We start from the raw sequence: 22,838 nt of genomic DNA on the forward strand, positions 1-22,838 counted from the left end.
GGACTCCCAACCACTGCGCCACCAGGGAAGCCCTACTTGGCTTCTTATACCATCACCAGCAAAGAGGCTGTGTAATTAAAAACTTTTCTATCAGGTAGTGGGGTAGATCTATCTCAGATAGCTCAGAATCTTAGAGAAAATAGGAGACATAGAAATGAATCTTGGTAAAAAAAAAAAAAAGGTTGGCAATTTCATCTTAACAGAAGGTGTGTAATAAATGTCACTGACTACAAATACAGAGAATGAGAACAAATTTTAATACCGTACACAATAAATGTACTAAGTTCAAAGCACTCTGATATAAAATAAAATGGTCTCTGGTTAGGAATAGCAATATTTTTATTTCAGCCAGAATAGCTGAATGTCCAGTAAGATAATTTGTCAAGTAAAAGCTAGAATTAGAAGTCAGGAATGGTGGAATGTTAAATAAATAGTGGCATAGCTAGAAATGTAGTATCCCTTAGGAAATATCAGAAACCTCCAACCTTAGGTAAGGACTTTTGCTAATCTTCTTTCTACCAAGCATCGTTTTCTGATTTATAGATAGTCTCCTTTGTTGCCAGTAGGTCCCACCACTTTACCTCCTCTCGATGACAGAGTCATTTCAGCTGTCTGGGTGTCTCCTTCCTTTGACAGTTACTTCCAGCTGTCTCAAGCTACTGGTCTGGCTGAAGTTTCATTCCAAAATGATTTCAGTAGTATAGGGTGGTTAGACCATTGGTTCTAAAACCAAAGTGCCTGGGTTCCAATCTCAGCTGCACCGATTACTAACTTTGTAACTTGGGCAAGCTACTTCTATCCTACATTTGCCTTTTTTATTTTTATAAGGTAGAGAGGATAATATTCTTATATATGTTAATACATGCATAGTGCTTATTACAGTACTTGGTACATGGTAAGCACTCAAATGTTAACTGCTATTACTACTGTAATTTTGCCCTGGCATCATAGTTCACCTTCAGAGCAGTAGCCCTTGTGGGTGTCATTAATAAAAAACTAACTGCCTTTTCATACTTTATACAATTTCTTCATTCTCTGACTCCTTTGTATCCCTAGGGGAATGGGAATTGCCTAAGCTCTCCAGAAAGAGCTGCCTCTAACACCTGGTTGATTGAGATACACGGAGGTTTGTTTAATATGGGGGGGTAGGCGGACAGCAGGACGATGTGGAAGTCCCTAGGAGGGCTACCCTGCCAACCCACCACTGGTCTCTCTCAGTGTCCCTGGTCAGGACAGAGAGGACTAGGTCTGGAATTTAGATAGTCTATGAATAAGGGCAGACAGACCCGGGGGACCAGTATGTAGCAAAATTTCAACATGGTATAATGTAAAAGGGAGCAAGGCTGATATCTTAGATGGAATCAGATTGTTGAGGACTTTATTTTAGAACACAAAGGGACCTTGAATTATTTACCTCCAGGGGAAAACTAGGATCTGGAGAGGTTAAATGATTTACTTAAGTGCCTAAGATCACACAGCAAAGTAGCAATAGTAGAACTGACACTAGATAAGTTCTCCCTTTAGACACTTTTGCTTTCTTGTTTTTCTGCTGTTTTCTAAGAGGGTTAACTTAGGTCAGTTTTACCTTTCTTTTTCTTTGTAAAATAATACTGTCGTATTTCCTGATTCTCACAGGTTGATTATCTTAGCAAGAAAAACTATTTGATATAAAATGATAGAATTGTACAGTGATTCTTTTTTTTTTAATTGGCTGCGTTGGATCTTCGTTGCTGTGCATGGGCTTTCTCTAGTTGCGGCAAGCGGGGGCTTCTCTTGTTGTGGAGCATGGGCTCTAGGCACGCAGGCTTCAGTAGTTGTGGCACGCAGGCTCAGTAGTTGTGGTTTGCAGGCTCTAGAGCGCAGGCTCAGTACTTGTGGCGCACGGGCTTAGTTGCTCCGCAGCATGTGGGATCTTCCCGGACCAGGGATAGAACCCGTGTCGCCTGCATTGGCAGGCGGATTCTCAAGCAGTGCACCACCAGGGAAGTTCCTGTACAGTGATTCTCAAAGGGAGATTTTTGATATATTACATTACTAATTTTTAGAAATTGTAAAATATTTATAACAAAACTTGCCATTCTAACCATTTTTAAGTGTATTAATTCAGTGTACTACCATCATTACTGTTTGCAAAACTTTTTTTCATTACCCCAAATAGAAATTCTGTAATCATAAAGCAGTAACTTCCCATTCCTCCTCCACCCAGCCCCTGGTAACCTCTAATCTACTTTCTCTATGAATTTGTCTACTCTAGGTACTTCATAAGTGGAATCATACAATGTTTTATCTTTTTATGTCTGACCTATTTCACTTAGCATGATTTCTTCCAGGTTTATCCATGTTGCTGCATGTATCAGACCTCCATTTCATTTTATAGCTGAATAATATTTCATTGTATATATGAACACCACATTTTGTTTATCTGTCAATGGAAATTTGGGACTATTTCCACCTTTTTTTTTTTTGACCACTGTGGATAATGCTATTATGAACGTTGGTGTCAAGATGTCTGAGTCCCTGCTTTCAGTTCTTTTGGGTATATACCTAGAAGTGGAATTATTGGATCATATGGCAATTCTGTGTTTACTTGTTTGAGGAATTGCTAGACTGTTTTTTTACACAGGCTGCAAACAGCAATGCATAAGGGTTCCAATTTCCCTACTTCCTGACTAACACTTGTTATTTTGTGTTTTTTTGATGATAGGAATCTTAATGGATGTGAAGTGGTATCTCATTGTGGGTTTGATTTCTAGTGATGTTAGACATCTTTTCAAGTGCATATTGACCATTTGTGTATCTTCTTTGGAGGAATTTCTGTTTAAGTCCTTTGCCCATTTTTGAAGTGGGTTTATTGTGTTGTTGAGTTGTAAGAGTTCTTTATATATTCTAGATACTAATCCCATATCAGATATATGATTTGCAAATATTTTCTCCCTATGGTTTCTTTTCACTCTGTCATTAGTGTCCTTTGCACAAATTTTTTTTAAATTATTTATTTATTTAATTTATTTGGCGGGGCCGGGTCTTAGTTGTGCACGCGGGATCTTCTTTGCCACGTGCAGGATCTTTAGTTGCGGCATGTGGGATCTAGTTCCCTAACCAGGGATCAAACGCGGGCCCCCTGCATTGGGAGCACAGAATCTTAACCGCTGGATCACCAGGAAAGTCCCCAAATTTTTAAAATTTTGATGAAGTCCATTTTGTCTGTTTTTTTTGCTTTTGCTTTTTTTTTTTTTTTTTTTTTTGTGGTACACGGGCCTCTCACTGCTGTGGCCTCTCCCGTTGCGGAGCACAGGCTCCAGATGCGCAGGCTCAGCGGCCATGGCTCACGGGCCCAGCCGCTCCGCGGCATGTGGGATCCTCCCGGACCAGGGCACGAAGCCGCGTCCCCTGCATCGGCAGGCGGACTCTCAACCACTGCGCCACCAGGGAAGCCCTGCTTTTGCTTTTGATGTCGTTTAAGAAATCCTCGTTAAAGCCAATGCTGTGAAGATTTTCCCATGTTTTCTTCTAAGAATTTTATTATAGTTTTACCAGTTATGTTGACGTCTTTGATCTATTTTGAGTTAATTTTTGTACTGTATGGTGTCAGTAAGGGTCCAACTTCATTCTCCTGCATGCAGATACCCAGTTTTCCCTGCATCATTTGTTGAAAATGTATTTAATCTTAATTAAAGTTTCATAGTCACATGTAGCTAACATTTTGGACAGCTCAGATCTAGCTGATCATGTAATTTTTCTCCTTTAATCTGTTAATGTGGTGAATTATATCAGTAGATGGAGTGGAAATTCTCAGAACTAACAAACTGCTTCTGCATTTTTGGCACATCATGGTAGTTCATTAAATACTTAATAACTTTTTTTAGTCACTTGTCTGTGTGTCCTTTCATATAAAATCAACTGAAATGTCTATGGAAATTGTTTAGAAAAAGATTTTGCTTTCTCAAAAAAATGATATCAGGCAATGTGTCTTCTGTTGGTCTACATCAAACTTTTTTCTTATATCATAAATATACATTGCTTTACTTAAACATGTACGTTGTATTACCTTTATTCTTTTACAGATTGCCCATCATTATTTTGTATTGAGATAGAATTCATATGCTAGGCAATTCACACTTTTAAAGTGTGCAATTCAGTAGTTTTTAGTAAATCCACAAAGTTATGAAAACATTACCAGTATCTAATTCTAGAACATTTTCATTACCCCAGAGAAACCCAATACACATTAGCAGTTATTCCCCATCTCTCTTCCTTCCAGCCCCTGGCAACCACTAATGTGTTTTCTGTCTTTATAGATTTGCCTATTCTGTACATTTCAGATAAAGGTAATCATAAAATACGTAGTCCTTTGTGATTGGCTTTTTTCACTTAGTGTGTTTTTCAACGTTCATCTGTGTTAGTAGCTTTTATCAGTACTTCATTCCCTTTTCTTGCTCAACTGTATTCCATTGTATGGATATATACTATATTTTATTAGCCATTTGTCAGTTGATGGACCCTCGGGGTGTCCGTCTACTCTGGTTATAATGAATAATGTTGCTATGAATGTTGGTGTACATGTTTTTGTGTGGCGTGTTTTCATTCTCTTGGGTAACTACCTAGGAATGGAATTTCTGGGTCATATGGTAACTCTAACCAATTTGAGGAACTGCCAGACTGTTTTCCAAAAGAGTTGCTCTGTTCTACATTCCCACTAACTGTGTATGAGGGTTTTGCTTTTTCACATCCTCACCAGCACTTATTACCTAGTAGTTGTGAAGTAGTATCTCGTGGTTTTGATTTGCATTTCCTTAATGACTGATGAGCTAAAGACTAATGATGTTTCATGTGCTTACTGGCCAGTTATATATCTTTGAAAAATACTCTTTCAAACCTTTGCCCACTTTAATTTTATATTTTTGTCTTTTCATTTTTAAGTTGTAAGAGTTCTTTATATATCCTAGATATTAGACCCTTATGAGATATATAATTTGCAAATATTTTCTCTCATTTTATAAATTGCCTTTTACCTTTCTTGATAGTGTTTTTGAAGCACAAAAAGTTTTAATTTTGAAGAAATCTAGTTAATCTATTTTGTTGTTGTTACTTGTACTTTTAGTGTCTTATCTCAGAAACTGTTGCCTAATCCACAGTCATGAATATTTACACCACAGTTTCTTCTAAGAATTGCATAGTGTTAGACTTTACATTTAAGTCTGATCCATTTTAAGTTAGTTTTTTTGTATAAGGTGTGAGGTAGAGGTCCAGCTTCATTCTTTTACATGTGGATATCCAGTTGTGCCAGCACCATTTAAATTTTTTTTTTAATTTTTAAAATTTTTTTATAGTTTTAAAGGTTGCTTTCCATTTACACATGTTTAGAAAAGAGAATGCCAGATGTTTCTGTGTAATAGTGGATACCTGTTTGCATCTACTCTTGCACCATTGTCTTTTTTTTTTTTTTTTTTGGCCACGCTGCAGCTTGTGGGATCTTAGTTCCTCGACCAGGGATTGAACCGGAGCCCTCAGAAGTGAAAGCATGGAGTCCTAACCACTGGACCACCAAGGAATTCCCACCATTGTCTTTTCTACAGCTAACCATCTAGGAGAGCAGAGTAGAGCAGAGTAGAGTAGAATAGCTTTAGCCCTTCATCTTATCTGTCAGTACTTGAGTTAATCTAAATATTCCATTTATGTGGCTGTTTTTACCATTTAATGTAGTTAATTACCACCTGACCAGGAGTGGTAAATATTTTTTTAAGGCAGTTTTTAAATTTTTTTTTTCCGGCTGTGTTGGGTTTTTGTTGCTGCGCGCGGGGTTTCTCTAGTTGTGGCGAGCAGGGGCTACTCTTCGTTGCAGTGTGTGGGCCTCTCATTGTGGTGGCTTCTCTTGTTGTGGAGCATGGGCTCTAGGCGCGCGGGCTTCAGTAGTTGCAGCTCGCGGGCTCGGTAGTTGTGGCTCACGGGCTCTAGAGTGCAGGCTTAGTAGTTGTGGCACACGGGCTTAGTTGCTCTGTGGCATGTGGGATCCTCCCGGACCAGGGCTCGAACCCATGTCCCCTGCATTGGCCAGCGGATTCTTAACCACTGCGCCACCATGAGTTTGCTCATGGTGAGTTGGAAAACATGAGTTTGCTATATAGTTTGGTAATCTAAATAGAATAAATGATAATTGGTTATTCAGGAGTAAAACTCACTGTTAACCCTGGAAAGTACAAATTGCTTTTGAGTGAAAATGTGGTTGGAATAGATTTCATAGTTCAGTTTGTGCCTGCTATTTACTGTGACACTGGGTTCAGCAAGGGCTGGTGTCTGTGGGAGGCCAGAAACATCCTTTAGGTTGCCAAAAAGCACCTAGAATTTAAAAAAGCACAGCATGCTAGTTAAACCATTTAAAATTATTTGGTAATGTTGGTAGGCTGGAGGAGATTGGTGGCTGCTTTCCTTAGTGTTAAAGTGGCATTGCCTTTTGAGTTTCACCTGTAGCAGGTTGTGTCATTGACTAATTTCCAGGGTTATTTTGAGGATTGAATTTGTTTTTTAATCACTTAGAGATTTGCCGTAGATGTTTACTTTCACCAGGGTTTACATATAGATAGGAGAATGGAGCGGGGGGGAACCCTTATCCTTGACAGTGTTAAAACCAGCACAAATAATTTCACATTACTGTTGACCTCCCAGTTGCAACAATCAAAAGAAAACAAGGATTTAATTTTTCTGTAGTCCTTAAGAAATGGGCATAGCTTGGCTGGGGCAGGAGTTTTCCTTATATCCTTACACTTTCCATATTGAAAGTACAAATGGAAGAATAATTCTTCTCTTTTAAATTGAGGTAGAATTGACATACAATATTATATTAGTTTCAGGCGTACAACATTCAACATTTGTATACATTGCAAAATGGTTACCACAATGGTTCCTTACCATCTGTCACCTTACAAAGCTAATACAGTATTATTGACTATATTCCCCCATGCTGTACATTACATCCCCATGACTTGTTTATTTTGTAGCTGGAAGTTTGTACTTCATAATCCCATTCACCTGTTTCACACCACACCCACCCCTCTGGCAGCCACCAATCTATTCTGTGTATGACTCTGGATTTTGTTCTGTTTGTTTTGTTTTTTAGGTTCCACATACATGCAGTGTATGTCTTTCTCTGCCTGATTTATTTCACTTGGCGTCATACTCTCAACCCTCATGTTGCTGCAGATGGCAAGATTTCATTCCTTTTTATGGCTGAGTAGTATTCCATCGTGTGTGTGTATGTGTGTATGTGTACACATATACCACATCTTTCTTCATTCATCCATCAATCAGATCAACACTTAGATTGCTTCCATATCTTGGCTATTATAAATAATGCTGCAGGGAGCATAAGGATGCATATATCTTTTCTTTTTAAAAAATATTTATTTATTATTTATTTTTGGCTGCACCAGGTCTTCCTTACGGCGTGTGGGGAATTTAGTTGCAGCATGTGGACTTCTTAATTGTGTCATGCAGACTCTTAGTTGCGTATGCGGGCTTCTTAGTTGCAGCGTGCATGCAGGATCTAGTTCCCTGACCAGGGATCGAACCCGGGCCCCCTACACTGTGAATGCGGAGTCTTACCCACTGGGCCACCAGGGAAGTCCCGCATATATCTTTTCAAATTCATATTTTCGTTTTCTTTGGTTAGATACCCAGTAGTAGAATTGCTAGATGATATAGTAGCTTTATTGATTGATTGATTGATTGATTGCTGCATTGAGTCTTCATTGCTGTGCGTGGGCTTTCAGGGGCTACTCTTCGCTGTGGTGCACGGGCTTCTCATTGCACTGGCTTCTCTTGTTATGGAGCATGGGCTCTAGGCACGCAGGCTTCAGTAGTTGTGGTACGCGGGCTCAGTAGTTGTGGCGCACGGGCTTAGTTGCTCCGCGCCATGTGGCATCTTCCCGGACCAGGGCTCAAACCTGTGTCCCCTGCATTGGCAGGCGGATTCTTAACTGCTGCACCACCAGGGAAGTCCCAATTATTATTTTTTTTTTGCCATGCTGTGTGGCATGAGGGATCTTAATTCTGCAACCAGGGATCAAACCCACAACTCCTGCAGTGGAAGCATGGAGTCTTAACCACTGGACGGCCAGGGAAGTCCCTGTTATATTTTTGATAATAGCCATTCTGACAGGTGTAAGATGATACCTTACTGTGGTTTTGGTTTGCATTTCCCTGATGATTAGTGTTATTGAGCATCTTTTTATGTGCCTCTTGCCACCTGTGTGTCTTTTTTGGAAAAATGTTTATTCACATCCTCTGTCCATTTTTTAATCAGTTTGCGGTACGTGGGCCTCTCACTGTTGTGGCCTCTCCCGCTGCGGAGCACAGGCTCCGGACGCGCAGGCTCCGCGGCCATGGCTCACGAGCCCAGCCGCTCCACGGCATGTGGGATCCTCCCAGACCGGGGCACGAACCCGTGTCCCCTGCATCGGCAGGCGGACTCTCAACCACTGCGCCACCAGGGAAGCCCTGTATGAGTTCTTTTTTTTTTTTTTTTTTTTAATTTATTTATTTATTTTGGGCTGCATTGGGTCTTTGTTGCTGCTTGTGGGCTTTCTCTAGTTGCAGCGAGCAGGGGCTACTCTTCGTTGTGGTGTGTGGGCTTCTCATTGCGGTGGCTTCTCTTGTTGCGGAGCATGGGCTCTAGACGTATGGGCTTCAGTAGTTGTGTCACATAGGCTTAGTTGCTTCGCAGCATGTGGGATCTTCCTGGACCAGGGCTCGAACCCATGTCCCCTGCATTGGCAGGCGGATTCTTAACCACTGCACCACCAGGGAAGCCCCTGTATGAGTTCTTTATATATGTTGAATGTTAACCCCTTATCAGATAAATTATTTACAAATAGCTTCTCCCATTCCGTAGGTTTCCTTTTTATTTTGGTGGTAGTTTCCTTTTCTGTGCAGAAGCTTTTTAGTTTGAGGTAGCCTCATTTGTTTATTTTTGTTTTTGTTTTCCCTTGCCTTTGGAGTCAGATCCAAAAAAAATTGCTAAGACCAATGTCAAGGAGCTTATTGCCTATGTTTTCTTCTAGGAGTTTTATGGTTTTAGGTCTTACATTTAAGTCTTTAACCCATTTTGAGTTAATTTTTATATATGGTATAAGACGATGCTCCAGTTTCATTCTTTTGCATGTAGCTGTCCGGTTTTCCCAACACCATTTGTTAAAGAGACTAACTATCCTTTCCCTGTTGTATATTCTTGCCTCCTTTGTCATAAATTAATTGACCATGTATGTGTGGGTTTATTTCTGGGCACAAATGAATGCTTTCTAAAAGTGATTATTGTGGGAAACTGCATTTATTCCAATGGTGTTGTTCCTGCTTTTTGACATACTTGGAACTCATCTTTTGGAGTTCTCTTCAAAGACACATATATGAAATAAGGTGAGGAAGAGAACGGAGTGGTGTCTTCTAAAAAACAAACCCATTTAAGAAATTGTCAGGGCTTCCCTGGTGGCGCAGTGGTTGAGAGTCCGCCTGCCGATGCAGGGGACACGGGTTCGTGCCCCGGTCTGGGAAGATACCACATGCCGCGGAGCGGCTGGGCCCGTGAGCCATGGCCGTTGAGCCTGCGCGTCCGGAGCCTGTGCTCCGCAACGGGAGAGGCCACAACAGTGAGAGGCCCACATACCGCAAAAAAAAAAAAAAAAAAAAAGAAATTGCCAGTGAAAATACCACCCCCCCATTCAAATATAAAGGTAACTAAAAATATTTTGAGCAGTGATGGCATTTTTAGAGTGAGAGGTCTACTAAAATTAGGTCTTTTGGCCTTTGAGCTGTGATTTATGGCAACAAAGTGCTAGGTAAGAGTGTTACAAAGTTTTTTGTGTTTTTTTTTTAATATTTATTTTATTTATTTATTCTTTTTGGCTGTGTTGGGTCTTCGTTGCTGCACGTGGGCTTTCTCTAGTTGCCCCGAGCGGGGGCTACTCTTCGTTGCAGTGCGCGGGCTTCTCATTGCAGTGGCTTCTCTTGTTGCAGAGCACGGGCTCTAGGTGTGCAGGCTTCAGTAGTTGTGGCGCACGGGCTCTAAAGTACAGGCTCGGTAGTTGTGGCACACGGGCTTAGTTACTCCACGGCATGTGGGATCTTCTTGGACCAGGGCTTGAACCGTGTCCCCTGCATTGGCAGGCGGATTCTTAAGCACTGTGCCACCAGGGAAGCCCAAGAGTGTTATAAAGTTTTTTACCAAATATGGAAAAGATATCAGGTATCTGTCAGTGTTTCTACGTAAAACTGGTAAATTGAATCTTGCTCTCCTCTGGTGTGTAACAGTCAATTTTATTTCCTGTAGTTTTTATTTCTTATGACTTATTTCTGCCCTTTCCCTGATCCCATTCCCTAAGAGACCTTTCTACAGGGTCTCATTTTCTTATGTGTTTATATAAATTCAGGTGCCATGTAATCAATTCTAGATCATCAGTATCTAACTTTAAATTCCAGGTTTGGTTGTTCTTAGCACATACTGGAGTAGGGCTACTTTACCATTCATTGCCCCACATGAATTGTCCTATGTGTATGTATTCAAGAAACTTCGACAAATTTTAACACTGGCTAAAGTAGAATATACCAAAAGGTAAATTTGCAGCATAAGCAACGTGTTATCTTAAAAAAAAAAAAGCTTACAAGATTATTCACATACCATAAAATTCACCTGTTTAAAGTGCACAACTCAGTGGTTTTTAGTATATTCACAGAGTTGTGCAGACATCACCACTATCTAATTCTAGTACATTTTTAATTTCTCCCAAAAGAAACCCATACTGTTAACAGTTACTTTCTATCTCTCCCTCTCCCCAGCCCGTTGCAACCATTAATCTACTTTCTATCTCTGTGGATTTGCCTCTTCTGGACATTTCCTGTAAATAAAATTATGACTTTTTGAGGGCAGTGACCGAGTCTGAAGCTGCCCCAGGAGCTGGATCTGTCGTATCCTCTCTCTTCCACTTCCTGTTGCAAACAGTAAAGGCCGTTCATACAGTAAAAAAATAAAAATGCAATTATGGTCTTTTGTGTTTGGCATCTTTCACTTAGCATGTTTTTAAGATTCTTCCATATTGTAGCACATATCAGTACTTCATTCTTTTTTATGGCCAGATACTATTCCATTGTGTAAATATACCACATTTTGTTAATCCATTCATTAATTGATTGACATTTGGGTTGTTGCTGCCTTTTGGCTATTATAAGTAATGTTGTGCTATGAACATCTGTGTACAAGTTTTTGTATGGACGTGCATTTTTAATTCTTTTGGATATATACCTAAGATTAAAATTGCTGGGTCATAGGATAACTTACTCTGTGTTTAACTTTTTGAGGAACTGCCAAACTGTTTTCCAAAGTGGCTGCAACATTTTACATTCCCATCAGCACTGTATAATGCTTCCAGTTTCTCCACATGCCCTCCAACACTTGTTATCATCTACCTTTTTGATAATAGCCATCCTAGTGGATGTGAAGTGGTGTATCGTTGTGGTGTTAATTTGTATTTCCCCTAATGACTAATGATCCTGAGCATTTTTCATGTGCTTTTTGGCCATTTGATCCCAAGCATTTTTCATGTGCTTTTTGGCCATTCATATATCTTTCTTTGGCAAGACATTATCCTTATGCTAAGTATTGATGGTCTGCTGTTTGGAATACTGTTGTTTAGATTAATTGTCTTTATCTGCTATAAAAGAGTTTCTGTTTCATTAATTCAAATGTTTTAGTCTATTCTTGAAGGTTGTTATAGAAAGCTAATCTAGAAAGGGCCTTCTCCATGAAAAAATTATGTTTTGTATCCTGGCCTGTAATGTCTATGAAGACAGTTTAAGCAATGATAGACAAATAAAATGTTTAGTAGACCCGATTTGGTCATATTTTCGTTGTAAATTTATATCTCTAGGCTCAAAGAGTTAGCAGTGGTAAAATTTACAAGTAGGAAACCTAGTGACTCATTTAAAATTTTGTACATTCTGAGAATATTAGCTGACCTTTAGTTGAGAAAAAGATAAGGCAAGGAAAATTGATGCTTTAGTTGAGAAATTGATGCTTTAGTTGAGAAAAAGATAAGGCAAGGAAAATTGATGCTTAACATAGCAACTGAAAGGCATGAAAAAGTACATGATTTCATCCTTATGTCCCTCTCTCCCCAGCGTGGTACCATGCGACGACGCTATGAAGATGATGGCATTTCAGATGATGAAATTGAAGGAAAAAGAACTTTTGACTTGGAAGAGAAACTCCACACCAACAAATATAATGCAAATTTTGTTACTTTTATGGAAGGAAGAGGTCAGTATCATTAGGGTTCAGACCTGCAGCCCCTTGATGTAGGAAGTTGTAGACTCTGGGAGCTGTGGGCTCAGCATCTCTGCAGCCAAAATACTGCCTGTTGATGCTGTGGTGCTATTTATCTGTATTTTCTCTTACTACTCAGTGCCACTCATGCACACACCCCCGCCCCAGTCCTCCCACCCTGTGAGTCATTCTCTGCTATATTGGAAAAAGCAAGCGTTTATTAGGGCAAGAATGTTGGAATTTTCCCCTAAAGGTCTCTTCCTTCTTCTTCTCCCATCCCTTGGTTTGGGTTTAATTAAGAATAGTATAATAAAAATCCTTTTATGCATGTACGTGCCCCACCAAAATTGAGCTCTATGTGTATCATGCAGCTTTGTTCCTTGGCAAACTGACAAGAATGTGATGGTATGTACTGTAGTGGACAGAGTTACATATTTAGGCTATTAAGTGACAGGGTGATGATTTCTGCTTAGGATTTATGAGATGACTCAATAGTACTATCCCCTGTTGGTTAAATTCTGAATTGTTGTGGAAGTATAGATTTAGCAAACCCCTTGAGCCCTGCTTCTCAGTGTGCTCTCCCTATACCTTAAGAGATGCTTCTTAATAACAATCATGTATTATCTAACAGCAAAACTGTATACACAGAAATAGCAAATACCATCTCTACCTTATTACTTAGGATCCTTTTTATGGTCCTTTTGTCTTTTTCCAGCTAACGCTTTTTGCCTTTCTAACAATTGTTTTCCTATGGTGACAGATTTTAATGTAGAGTATATCCAGCGGGGTGGCTTAAGAGACCCTCTGATTTTCAAGAACTCTGATGGACTTGGAATAAAGTAAGTGTTTGCTGTTTGATTGGATGTGGTTGCAAAATGGCCACGTTACACCCAGGGCTATAGACAATGCAGTATTGATAATCCAAAGCATAGATCATTGAAAATATCTAAAACTGTGTTGTTATAGGTAAGTGAGAAAATATAGATGAGCTATAAAGAAAATAAATTTAAATCTCCTAAAATCTACCTCCCTGAGATAATCCCTATTAACCTTTTCTCATATATTCTTTTTTCCTATGTATATATGTACATATATACATTTATATTTAAAATATATTTTAATCCTCAATATGAAGATTGATATGTCTTGACTGGGGAGTTCTTAGTTCTTTAAGAAAAAACTCACCTGACTAGAATAGTTGTGCTTCCCATTATACTTACTAGTGTTTGTTTCATAGGATGCCAGATCCAGACTTCACTGTGAATGATGTCAAAATGTGTGTGGGTAAGTATTAAAGTTGAGGCCTTTGAGTGTCTTTGAGGCAAAGATCTAAGATTTACAACTGAGTCTTAAATCCCATACTGAGATTTAAGGCTTAGGAACATTGAACTATATATTTGATTGAGTATATACTACTTGAAATAGTTTCTTGATTAGAAACTACTGTTTAGCAACTGAGGATTTTCTCAAAGGCAGTTATAGAAGTTGCTTCATTTATTACTACTCATTAGACATACAACATCTGAACATCTGCTTCTTTCCTACCTACTATTTTTATCACTGTGCATCCTTCCTTCTCTCCATGAAGAGCCTACCTTCCAGGGCAAAATTTCAAAAGTGAAATTTTATATCTCTGAGCCAAGAATGAAACTTCATTTATAATTCTCTTCCTTTCCCTAAAAGCCATGGAGAAATTTCCAGGAAATTTTCACCAATGCTACATTTGGTAACTTGGCTAAGGTTTGAAACTTTGTAAGCTGAGAGGTAGATTCATTAAAATTTCTCTTCATCAGTGATTGGTTAACTTGAGTCTTAATCAGAATTGTATTTCTTTTCTTTCTTCTTCTTTTTTTTTTTTTTTTTTTTTGGCTGCACTGGGTCTTCATTGCGGCGTGCAGGCGTCTCTAGCTGTGGCACGTGGGCTCTGTAGTTGCAGTGCGCAGGCTTAGTTGCCCCGTGGCATGTGGGATCCTAGTTCCCTGACCAGGGATCGAACCTTCATCCCCTGCATTGGAAGGCAGATTCTTAACCACCAGACCACCAGGGAAGTCCCAGATTTGTATTTCATTATATTGAAAGTTTAGAGGGAAAAAGCAAATTAGAACAGTCTAATTAAAGAAGAAAACTTCCTGGGGTCAGTGAGGGTTTGGTCAATTTTCTGCAGATCATTGGTGTTCAGTGCGGCCCTGAGATGTGTCAGGATCCTTAGGAATTCAGAGATAGTTATTCTCCTATACATGATAAGGCAGTAAAGTGGATTAAAATATTTTAGAAATGTTTCTGACAGGACATGAAACAAAAGAAGTTTTCAGATGCTTTCCGCCTAACACTACAACTCCTATTATGTTTTGTCCTCTATGCTGAAGCTCCAGTGCAGTCTCTCCCTTTGAAATTAAGTATTGCAGTACTGTCTCTTGGCCACTTGAGGGCTCTTTTTAGACAGCTGGATAACTTCCGTTTATCCAAGAGATAAATGTCCTAGGTAGAGGAAGTTTCTCTAATTCCCTGTATTTTTCACTCCCCTACCTGTTTCTATGTTAGATTCCAGCTATCTGCCTGTCACTATGTATTTCCTATTACTTAGCACAGTCTCTGGAGTATAGTAGATACTCAGTAAATCTGTTTAGTAATTAAAATGCTTTCCTACTCTTCACAAGGCAGGGTTCTCAGGGGGCCTCGGAAAACCTAGTACTTGACTACTTATTGGTCCATCGCTTGACTTTTTTTTCCTAATGGACCTCCAGGAAGTAATTCCCTGGATCCACAAGTTAATGGACCACCACAGCTTTCCTCTATTGGTCAGGCATTCTTAGGGGTTTGTGGTCCACAGATGACCTGCATCAGAATCATCTGTGATACTTGTTAAAAATGTAGACTTCTAGGGCTTCCCTGGTGGTGCAGTGGTTGAGAGTCCGCTTGCCGAGGCAGGGGACACGGGTTCGTGCCCCGGTCCGGGAAGATCCCCCATGCCGCGGAGCGGCTGGGCCCGTGGACCATGGCCGCTGAGCCTGCGTGTCCAGAGCCTGTGCTCCGCAACGGGAGAGGCCACGACAGTGAGAGGCTCACATACCACAAAAAAATATATATATATATAGACTTCTAGATCCTGTCATAGACTTACAGTATCCAAATTTCTGAGCTATACAGATATAAGGACTGATTCACTCACTAGCCTTCTTTTGCATTCCTTCTCACTTACCACTTTCTCACGTCCTCAATATGTTTTCTGCTAATAATGGTCTTTAGAGCCCTTCCTAACCGTATATTTTCCAAATAGACCTGTGGATGGTCACAGATATCTTTGTTGTGATTTAAAATAAAGCAGTGATTATATTTAAACTGACAGACTTATCACAAATTTCAAATGATGATTGTTAAAATGCAGTGAACAACATATTGGTGATTACAATAACCCATTATTACTAAATGTACTTTGGGTGATCCATTCTTCTTTTCTACCTAAAGTAGAATGTTACATCTCCAGTGTCAGTTCATGTCCCCAAAAGATAGTACACATGTTCTAGTGTGTAAACTTTATATAATGGGATATATTGATTTTAAAGTGTGGACTCGAACAAAACTGGCTGGTTTCAAATCCCAGCTCGACTAATCACTACCTGTGTAACCTTGGGCAAGTTACTTAAATGTGAAGAACAGTGTCTGGCACATAGTATGTGCTCAGTAAAAGTTAGCTATTACTATAGCTGTCATTGTTTTATCTGAGTGCTCTCGTAGCATTGGCAGAGTGGAACTGTGTTTGCCTTATCTATATTCCTAAAGGAAAGCATTCACTTTTTAAATTTTTTTTAATTATGGTAAAATACAGATAACCTAAAATTTATCATTGTAATAATTTTAAAGTATCCAACTCAGTGGCATTAAGTATATTCACAGTGTGCAACCATCACTAATACTTAACTTCCAGAACTTTTTCATCACCCCTGACAGAAACTCCATACCCATTAAGTGGTCATTCCCTGTTCTCTCCTTCCCTCAGGCCCTGGCAACCACTAATCTACTTTCTGTCTCTGTAGATTTGCCTATTTTGGATATTTCATGTAAATGGAATGATAAAATATGCAGCCTTCTGTGTATGGCTTCTTTCATTTAGCATAATGTTTTTGAGGTTTGTCTACGTTGTAGCATATAACAGTACTTCATTCCTTTTTATGGTTGAATAATCCATTCATTGTATGAGTATACCACACTTAGTTTTTGGTTTTAATTTCTTAGTTTTTCATTTATTTATTTGGTTGCGCCAGGTCTTAGTTGCAGCATGCAGGCTTCTTAGTTGTGGCATGCACATGGGATCTAGTTCCCTGACCAGGGATCAAACCCGGGCCCCCTGCAGTGGGAGCACAGAGTCTTAACCACTGCTCCGCCAGGGCAGTCCCACCACACTTTGTTAATCGATTCATCTGTTGATGGACATTTGGGTTATTTCCACCTTATTGCTGTTGTGATTTAGAGCAGCTAAGAACATTCATGTGTAAGTTTTTGTTTGAACACTTGCATTAGATTCTTTTGGATATATACCTAGGAGTAGAATTGCTGGATCATGTGGTCATTCTCTGCGTAATTTATGGAGGAGCTACCAAAGTGTTCCCATAGCACCTGCACCATTGTACATTCCTGCCAGCACAGTCTGATTTCTCTGCACCCTTGCCAGCCCTTGTTATTTTCCCTTTTTTTAAAAATGTAAATTGTGTCCATCCTAGTGGGTGTGAGTGGTATTTCAAGGCAGTTTTGATTTAGTGTTTGCCTTTTCTTGCAAATAATGAAGAGTAGGTTCAGTCCATTGTCTTACATTATCAGTTATCTTTTTTTTATGTGTGTTCTGCCATGTCTGCTTCATTATGGCCATATTCTTGTCCTCTTGCCTATTATGTCTTATCTCTAACTAGACTATAAACTCCTTGAGGCAGGGGACCAGGTCCTAACACTGCTTGGTATATCCACCAAGCCAGGTGGATATATAGGTGTTCATTAGTTTCTTACAATCTTAATATTTCAGTGGCAACTTTTTATTCTCTCTCTCCCCTCCTTGACCACCATTTTCTTAACTTTTTAGGTGTACTGCCTCTCCATATCTTCTCTTACGTTGTTGCCTCTGCTTGGAATTCTCTCTGTTGAATCTTGTTGAAATTCTGTTTATTCCTTCAGGCTCAACTCAAATGTTTCTTCTTCCCCTTCCTTTTTTTCTTTTTTTAAATTTATTTATTTGGCTGCATCAGGTCTTAGTTGCAGCATGCGGGATCTTCATTGCAGCGTGCAGGCTCTTCGTTGCAGAGCGCAGGCTTCTCTCTGGTTGTGGCGCGTGGGCTCTAGAGTGCGCAGGCTCAGTAGTTGCGGCGCGCGGGCTTAGTTGCCCTGTGGCATGTGGGATCTTACTTCTCCGACCAGGGATCGAACCTGTGTCCCCTGCATTGGAAGGCGGATTCTTAACCACTGGACCACCAGGGAAGCACCCCACCCGCCCCTTTTTCTAAAATCCTTCTCTGGTCAGTCTAGTTTAAAAAAAATTTTTTTTTAATTTTTCTTTTATTTTTACTGCTGTTTAACTGAGCACCTATTTTGTGTCAGACATTTTACCTCATTGAGTAAGTCCTCACAATGGCCCACAAGGTGATATTATTCCCAAGTTACAGAAGAAGATATTAAGGTTCAGAGAAGTTAAATAACTTGCCTAAGTAATATTAGAGCTGAGGTTTAAACTTGGGTCTCTGGCTCTGAGGCTGTTGTTTTCTCCCCTCTGCTATTTTATGCTGCCTCTGTGACATTCTGCTTTTTGTTGTGGTTGTTATAGTAGGTTGAGAATCTGATGTACATCTGTGTATCCATTAAGATGTCTTTACCATTCAGTAAATATTTATGGAATGAATGAAATTTCTCATCTATGAACGGTACTTAGTATTTAAAATTGTTAGGATTGAGTGAGATGTTGAATATAAGATTCAATGCCTGACCATATAGTAAACATGCCATAGGGAGTGACTGTTGTTTTTAATATTAACCATTGTCTTTGTCATTCTTTATGATTTGATTTTCTGTCGATTACCTTGAAGGTGACAGCTATAGCCTATCTATTAGTGAATACTGTAAAAAAGAAAGGATAGTTTGTTTACTTTCACTTGTGTCTTATATTCTTAATATATTTAAGGATATTAGTGGCTCAGTAGAGATGATCAATGCATCTTTCATGGCAGGGAGTCGTCGGATGGTGGATGTCATGGATGTGAACACACAGAAAGGCATTGAAATGACCATGGCTCAGTGGACACGCTACTATGAGACCCCAGAGGAGGAGCGAGAAAAACTCTATAATGTCATCAGCCTAGAGTTTAGCCACACCAGGCTGGAGAACATGGTGCAGCGGCCCTCCACGGTTAGTCTAATCATTTTCTCCACATTGTCTTTGTCACCAAGAGGGTTGATTATACACTGGGAGAATTTATAACTTCTTAAACATACCAGGATAAGGATGAACAAGACAATTTGATAAGAATAACTTGTATTTTTAGAAGGTTCATCATTTTCCAACATCACTTCATTTTTGATAGGGAGAGGCCATTCTGATAATTTAACAACATTGACCTTTGCATGTAATGGAGAAAAGTCTTAAAATTCATTCTGATAAGAACTGTGAATAGGAAGTTTGCCTAATAAATTTCTATCCTATAGGTTTATACTTGCAGAGATGCTTGGGAGAAAACTAATTTAGAGCCAGATGATTGTATGAGATGGTTTCTTGAGTAGATTCTGTTGGATGACTAGTAGCACTAAATTGACAACCCATCCCGAGGGGAAGTTAGTTTTTGATGCTTAACCTTCTTGAGGTAGATACTGATTTAACCCATCTCTTATGAAAGTGGCTGTCTACAGGATGCTGAGAACAGTCATTTCCCTAAGTGGGATTGGTTTCACTTTTAAAATATACCTAGGGCCTCCCTGGTGGCGCAGTGGTTGAGAGTCCGCCTGCCGATGCAGGGGATACGGGTTCGTGCCCCGGTCTGGGAGGATCCCATGTGCCGCGGAGCGGCTGGGCCCGTGAGCCACGGCCGCTGGGCCTGCGCATCCGGAGCCTGTGCTCCGCAACGGGAGAGGCCACAACAGTGAGAGGCCCGCATACCGCAAAAAGAGGGAAAAAAAATAAAAAATAAAAAAAAATAAAAAAAAATAAAAAAATAAAATATACCTAGTCATTTTTCGACCACTTTTATTCCTGTCTCAGAACTCACTTGAGTCAAGTATTCCACCTGGAACGGTGGAATTTGGAATGTACTAATGGAAAAAATGTACATTTTTTCGAAGTCAAGTTCTCAGTGTTTTATCCTATCTCCATTTAAATTATCCTAATTGTACCCTTTGACTTTCAAAGTTGAAATGTGGTATTAATTGGTTATAATACTGTTTTATATATACATTTATATACATACATACCTTCAACTTACTAGTTAGTTGCATTGTTTTTATCACTAACACATTGGTATGTACAGACCAAAGGGAAAATGTTGTCAGTGTTATGTGAAGAGACTAATTTTTGTCATTGTTTCTTGTTATTGGAGATGCTACAACAAATACAGAATTTCTCAAGAAAACTTTTCCCCCCTAAAATGACAAAAATCCTTTTTATATTGTCATTTGTTTGGTCATATGGAAATACAGGAAGACAGGTGGTTAGAATTTAGCCTTGTTATTAACCTAAAAAGGTGCACTTAATAAATAAAGAATTCAATAAGAGAGATAGTAAGAATCACAATAACATTGTTTATAAATGTGTTCCTTAATATTTTTAGAATTTCAATTTAAGAGTAGTAAGACTGTAGCTGTAAAAGTAAAACTTGGCCTGGATCATACTTTTCCATTCTTAAAATTTAGAAATGTGTTATTCACACATGAAGCCTTCTTTGTAACATCCTTAATTTATTCATTTTGCCCCTAGTTTTAATGATAAAAATGCTACATCATTTTATAAAAATGAGAAAAGTACTCCACCATTAAATGGAGGAATAGAACCCATGGAAGAGCTCAGAAATAGAAAATTTTCTAGAGGGCAGAGAACAGTGCACCAGTATCTTCTAGAGACCTAAAACAAGGCCAGAAAGATTGAGTGAGCTATTATTACCAAAGTCACCTCCTAAAAGGAAGCAAGCTTTTTATGACCGTGCTATATAAGCAGCAACATTCTTATTCTACTAGGGTGTTATTTATTTACTGGGGTATTTTCCCCCAAGGTATATCCCTCCATTTATCTAGGTCTTTTCTAATATATCTCAATAATGCTTAATAAAAAACCAACTTTATTGAGGTACAATTGATATACAATAAAGTGTACCCTTTTTAAGGGTACATTTCAGTGAGTTTTGACAAATGTATTCATTCATGTAGTAATCTTTTACATAAACTACGTAATTTCTTGTTCACTATGATCTTCACACCTTCAGAGTGAGCTTATTGGTTTAAGTGCCTGCTGCATGCCAAGTGCTGTGTTTAGGTGCTAGAGGTACAGTGGAAAACAAGATCATTCTTGTCCTCAAAATGCTTAGAGTCTCATGGGGAAGAAAGACCAGAGAATTGGCATTTATAGAAACTACAATGTGGTAAGTGCTTCAAAAGTGAATAAGTACGGAATGTTGTGGGATCCAGTAGGAAGGACCCACCTAACCTAAACCGGAGGAGAATTGGGCGAAGTTTTTTGGAGGAAGCGGTACCTAGGCTTGACATGAAAGAAAAAATGAGGCAAAGAGAAGGAAGACCAGAATCCCAGTCAGGAAGAAGAATACGTGCAAAAGTAGGTGCAGGGAAAGTAAGGTGGGCAACTTTTTTTTAAATAAATTTATTTATTTCATTTATTTATTTTTGGCTGTGTTGGGTCTTTGTTGCTGTGCACAGGCTTTCTCTAATTGTGGCGAGTGGGGGCTACTCTTCCTTGTGGCGCGTGGGCTTCTCATTGTGGTGGCTTCTCTTGTTGCGGAGCATGAGCTCTAGGCACATGGGCTTCAGTAGTTGCAGCATGCCATCTCAGTAGTTGTGGCTCGCGGGCTCTAGAGCACAGGATCAGTAGTTGTGGCACATGCGCTTAGTTGCTCCGTGGCATGTGGGATCTTCCCGGACCAGGGCTCGAACCCATGTCCCCTGCATTGGCAGGCAGATTCTCAACCACTGCACCACCAGGAGAGCGCAAGGTGGGCAACTTTTAAGTGCCCATTGTGGGTGGTAGCGTAAAGTGGGATTCTCTAGTGAAGAGAGAGAGGTGATTTCTGCTGTCATCCCAGCAGTAACTGAGAAGTAGATGAAAAATAGCAGCAGATGTAATGTGCAGATTTGTTTGGTGATGGGGAAATTAGTTCGTGGAAGGCCATGAGCTGTTTTTGCACAAGTGTATGAATAGATTATGTCTTAGTTATTGCACTTCTTGCCAGTTTGGCCCTGTATTGGTACGGGACAGGTAGAAACTGTGATTATCCCTGCTGGAGACTTGCTGTCATATGGATGAGGCCATTTAGCAAAAGGCCTATCCAGAGCCTGAAGATTAACCTAAGAAAAAAGTATGAACACTTTACCATAATATTCTCTTGATAGTCAGATAATACCCAATAATATCAAATAAAGGGAGGCCAAAGAGTGACTTATTGCTGCAGGTGAGAAATTCTAGCCAGAGAAGTTCATCTATCTCTGAGTGAACACTTGACAAAAAATACTCATGTGTTCCTAACTTTTCCTCTCCCTATCCAGATATAAGAACTTATAGTGAGTATATTGAGTGACTCACAGTTTTTCTGTGTTCTGTTAAAGGCTTTCCAAAGGACAATACCAGGAGATGGGAGAAAACTGGCCACTACATTAAGAGAGCAGAAAGTAGATTTTGTTTGATAGAAAGAAGAATCTGGGGCTCATTCAGTGTTCTTAGGCCCAGTGGATGCTTGGTTAAAACTGTTGGATCCCTGAGTGGAAATTCTTTGAAATGGGGCAGCAAGTTAACCTTCATAGTTGTTCCTCATCTTGCTTATTTAAACTTGCATATCGGGACTTCCCTGGTGGTCCAGCGGTCAAGACACCGTGCTCCCTATGCAGGGGGCCTGGGTTTGATCCCTGGTCAGGAAACTAGATCCCACATGCTGCAACTAAAGATCCTGCATGCTGCGACTAAGACCCAGCGCAGCCAAATAAATAAATAAATATTAAAAAAAAAAAAAAAAACCTTGCATATCATTGGTGACCCCTTCCAAACACTCTCCTACAGTTTACATCTGAGTGTCCACTGGACATTTGCCTCATATCATTACGTACAGATTGTATGCATTTATCTAGATCTATGTTGTAAGGAAATAAATGATCAAATATATACATACATAAGTTATAAAGCTTACCGGGTACATGTTTTTTATAGCCATAAGTTAGATACTTGGAACACCAGTGCTATGGTGAATCCATGGTTATTTGACTCACACTTTATCTACCTAAGACTGTTTCTTGGAGTTCAGTGGTTGGGTGCAGTCATTTGAAGGTACAGGGCACGTTAAAATTCAGT

At 39.6% G+C, this 22,838-nt stretch overlaps 1 protein-coding gene across 3 annotated transcripts in view; it reads left to right on the forward strand.

The window, feature by feature from the left end:
- Positions 1-22,838, forward strand: part of KDM2A (lysine demethylase 2A) — a 104,567-nt gene that overhangs the window by 47,929 nt on the left and 33,800 nt on the right. For all 3 annotated transcript variants that reach the window (XM_081239823.1, XM_081239822.1, XM_081239824.1), the window contains exons 3-6: positions 12,163-12,301; positions 13,068-13,146; positions 13,545-13,591; positions 18,514-18,692. In XM_081239823.1, the coding sequence (XP_081095949.1) occupies positions 12,163-12,301; positions 13,068-13,146; positions 13,545-13,591; positions 18,514-18,692 (444 nt within the window). The remainder of the gene's footprint in view (positions 1-12,162; positions 12,302-13,067; positions 13,147-13,544; positions 13,592-18,513; positions 18,693-22,838) is intronic.

Source organism: Mesoplodon bidens (genome assembly GCF_964165515.1).
Source record: "Mesoplodon bidens genome assembly, chromosome: 7".
Classification (NCBI taxonomy): domain Eukaryota; kingdom Metazoa; phylum Chordata; class Mammalia; order Artiodactyla; family Ziphiidae; genus Mesoplodon; species Mesoplodon bidens.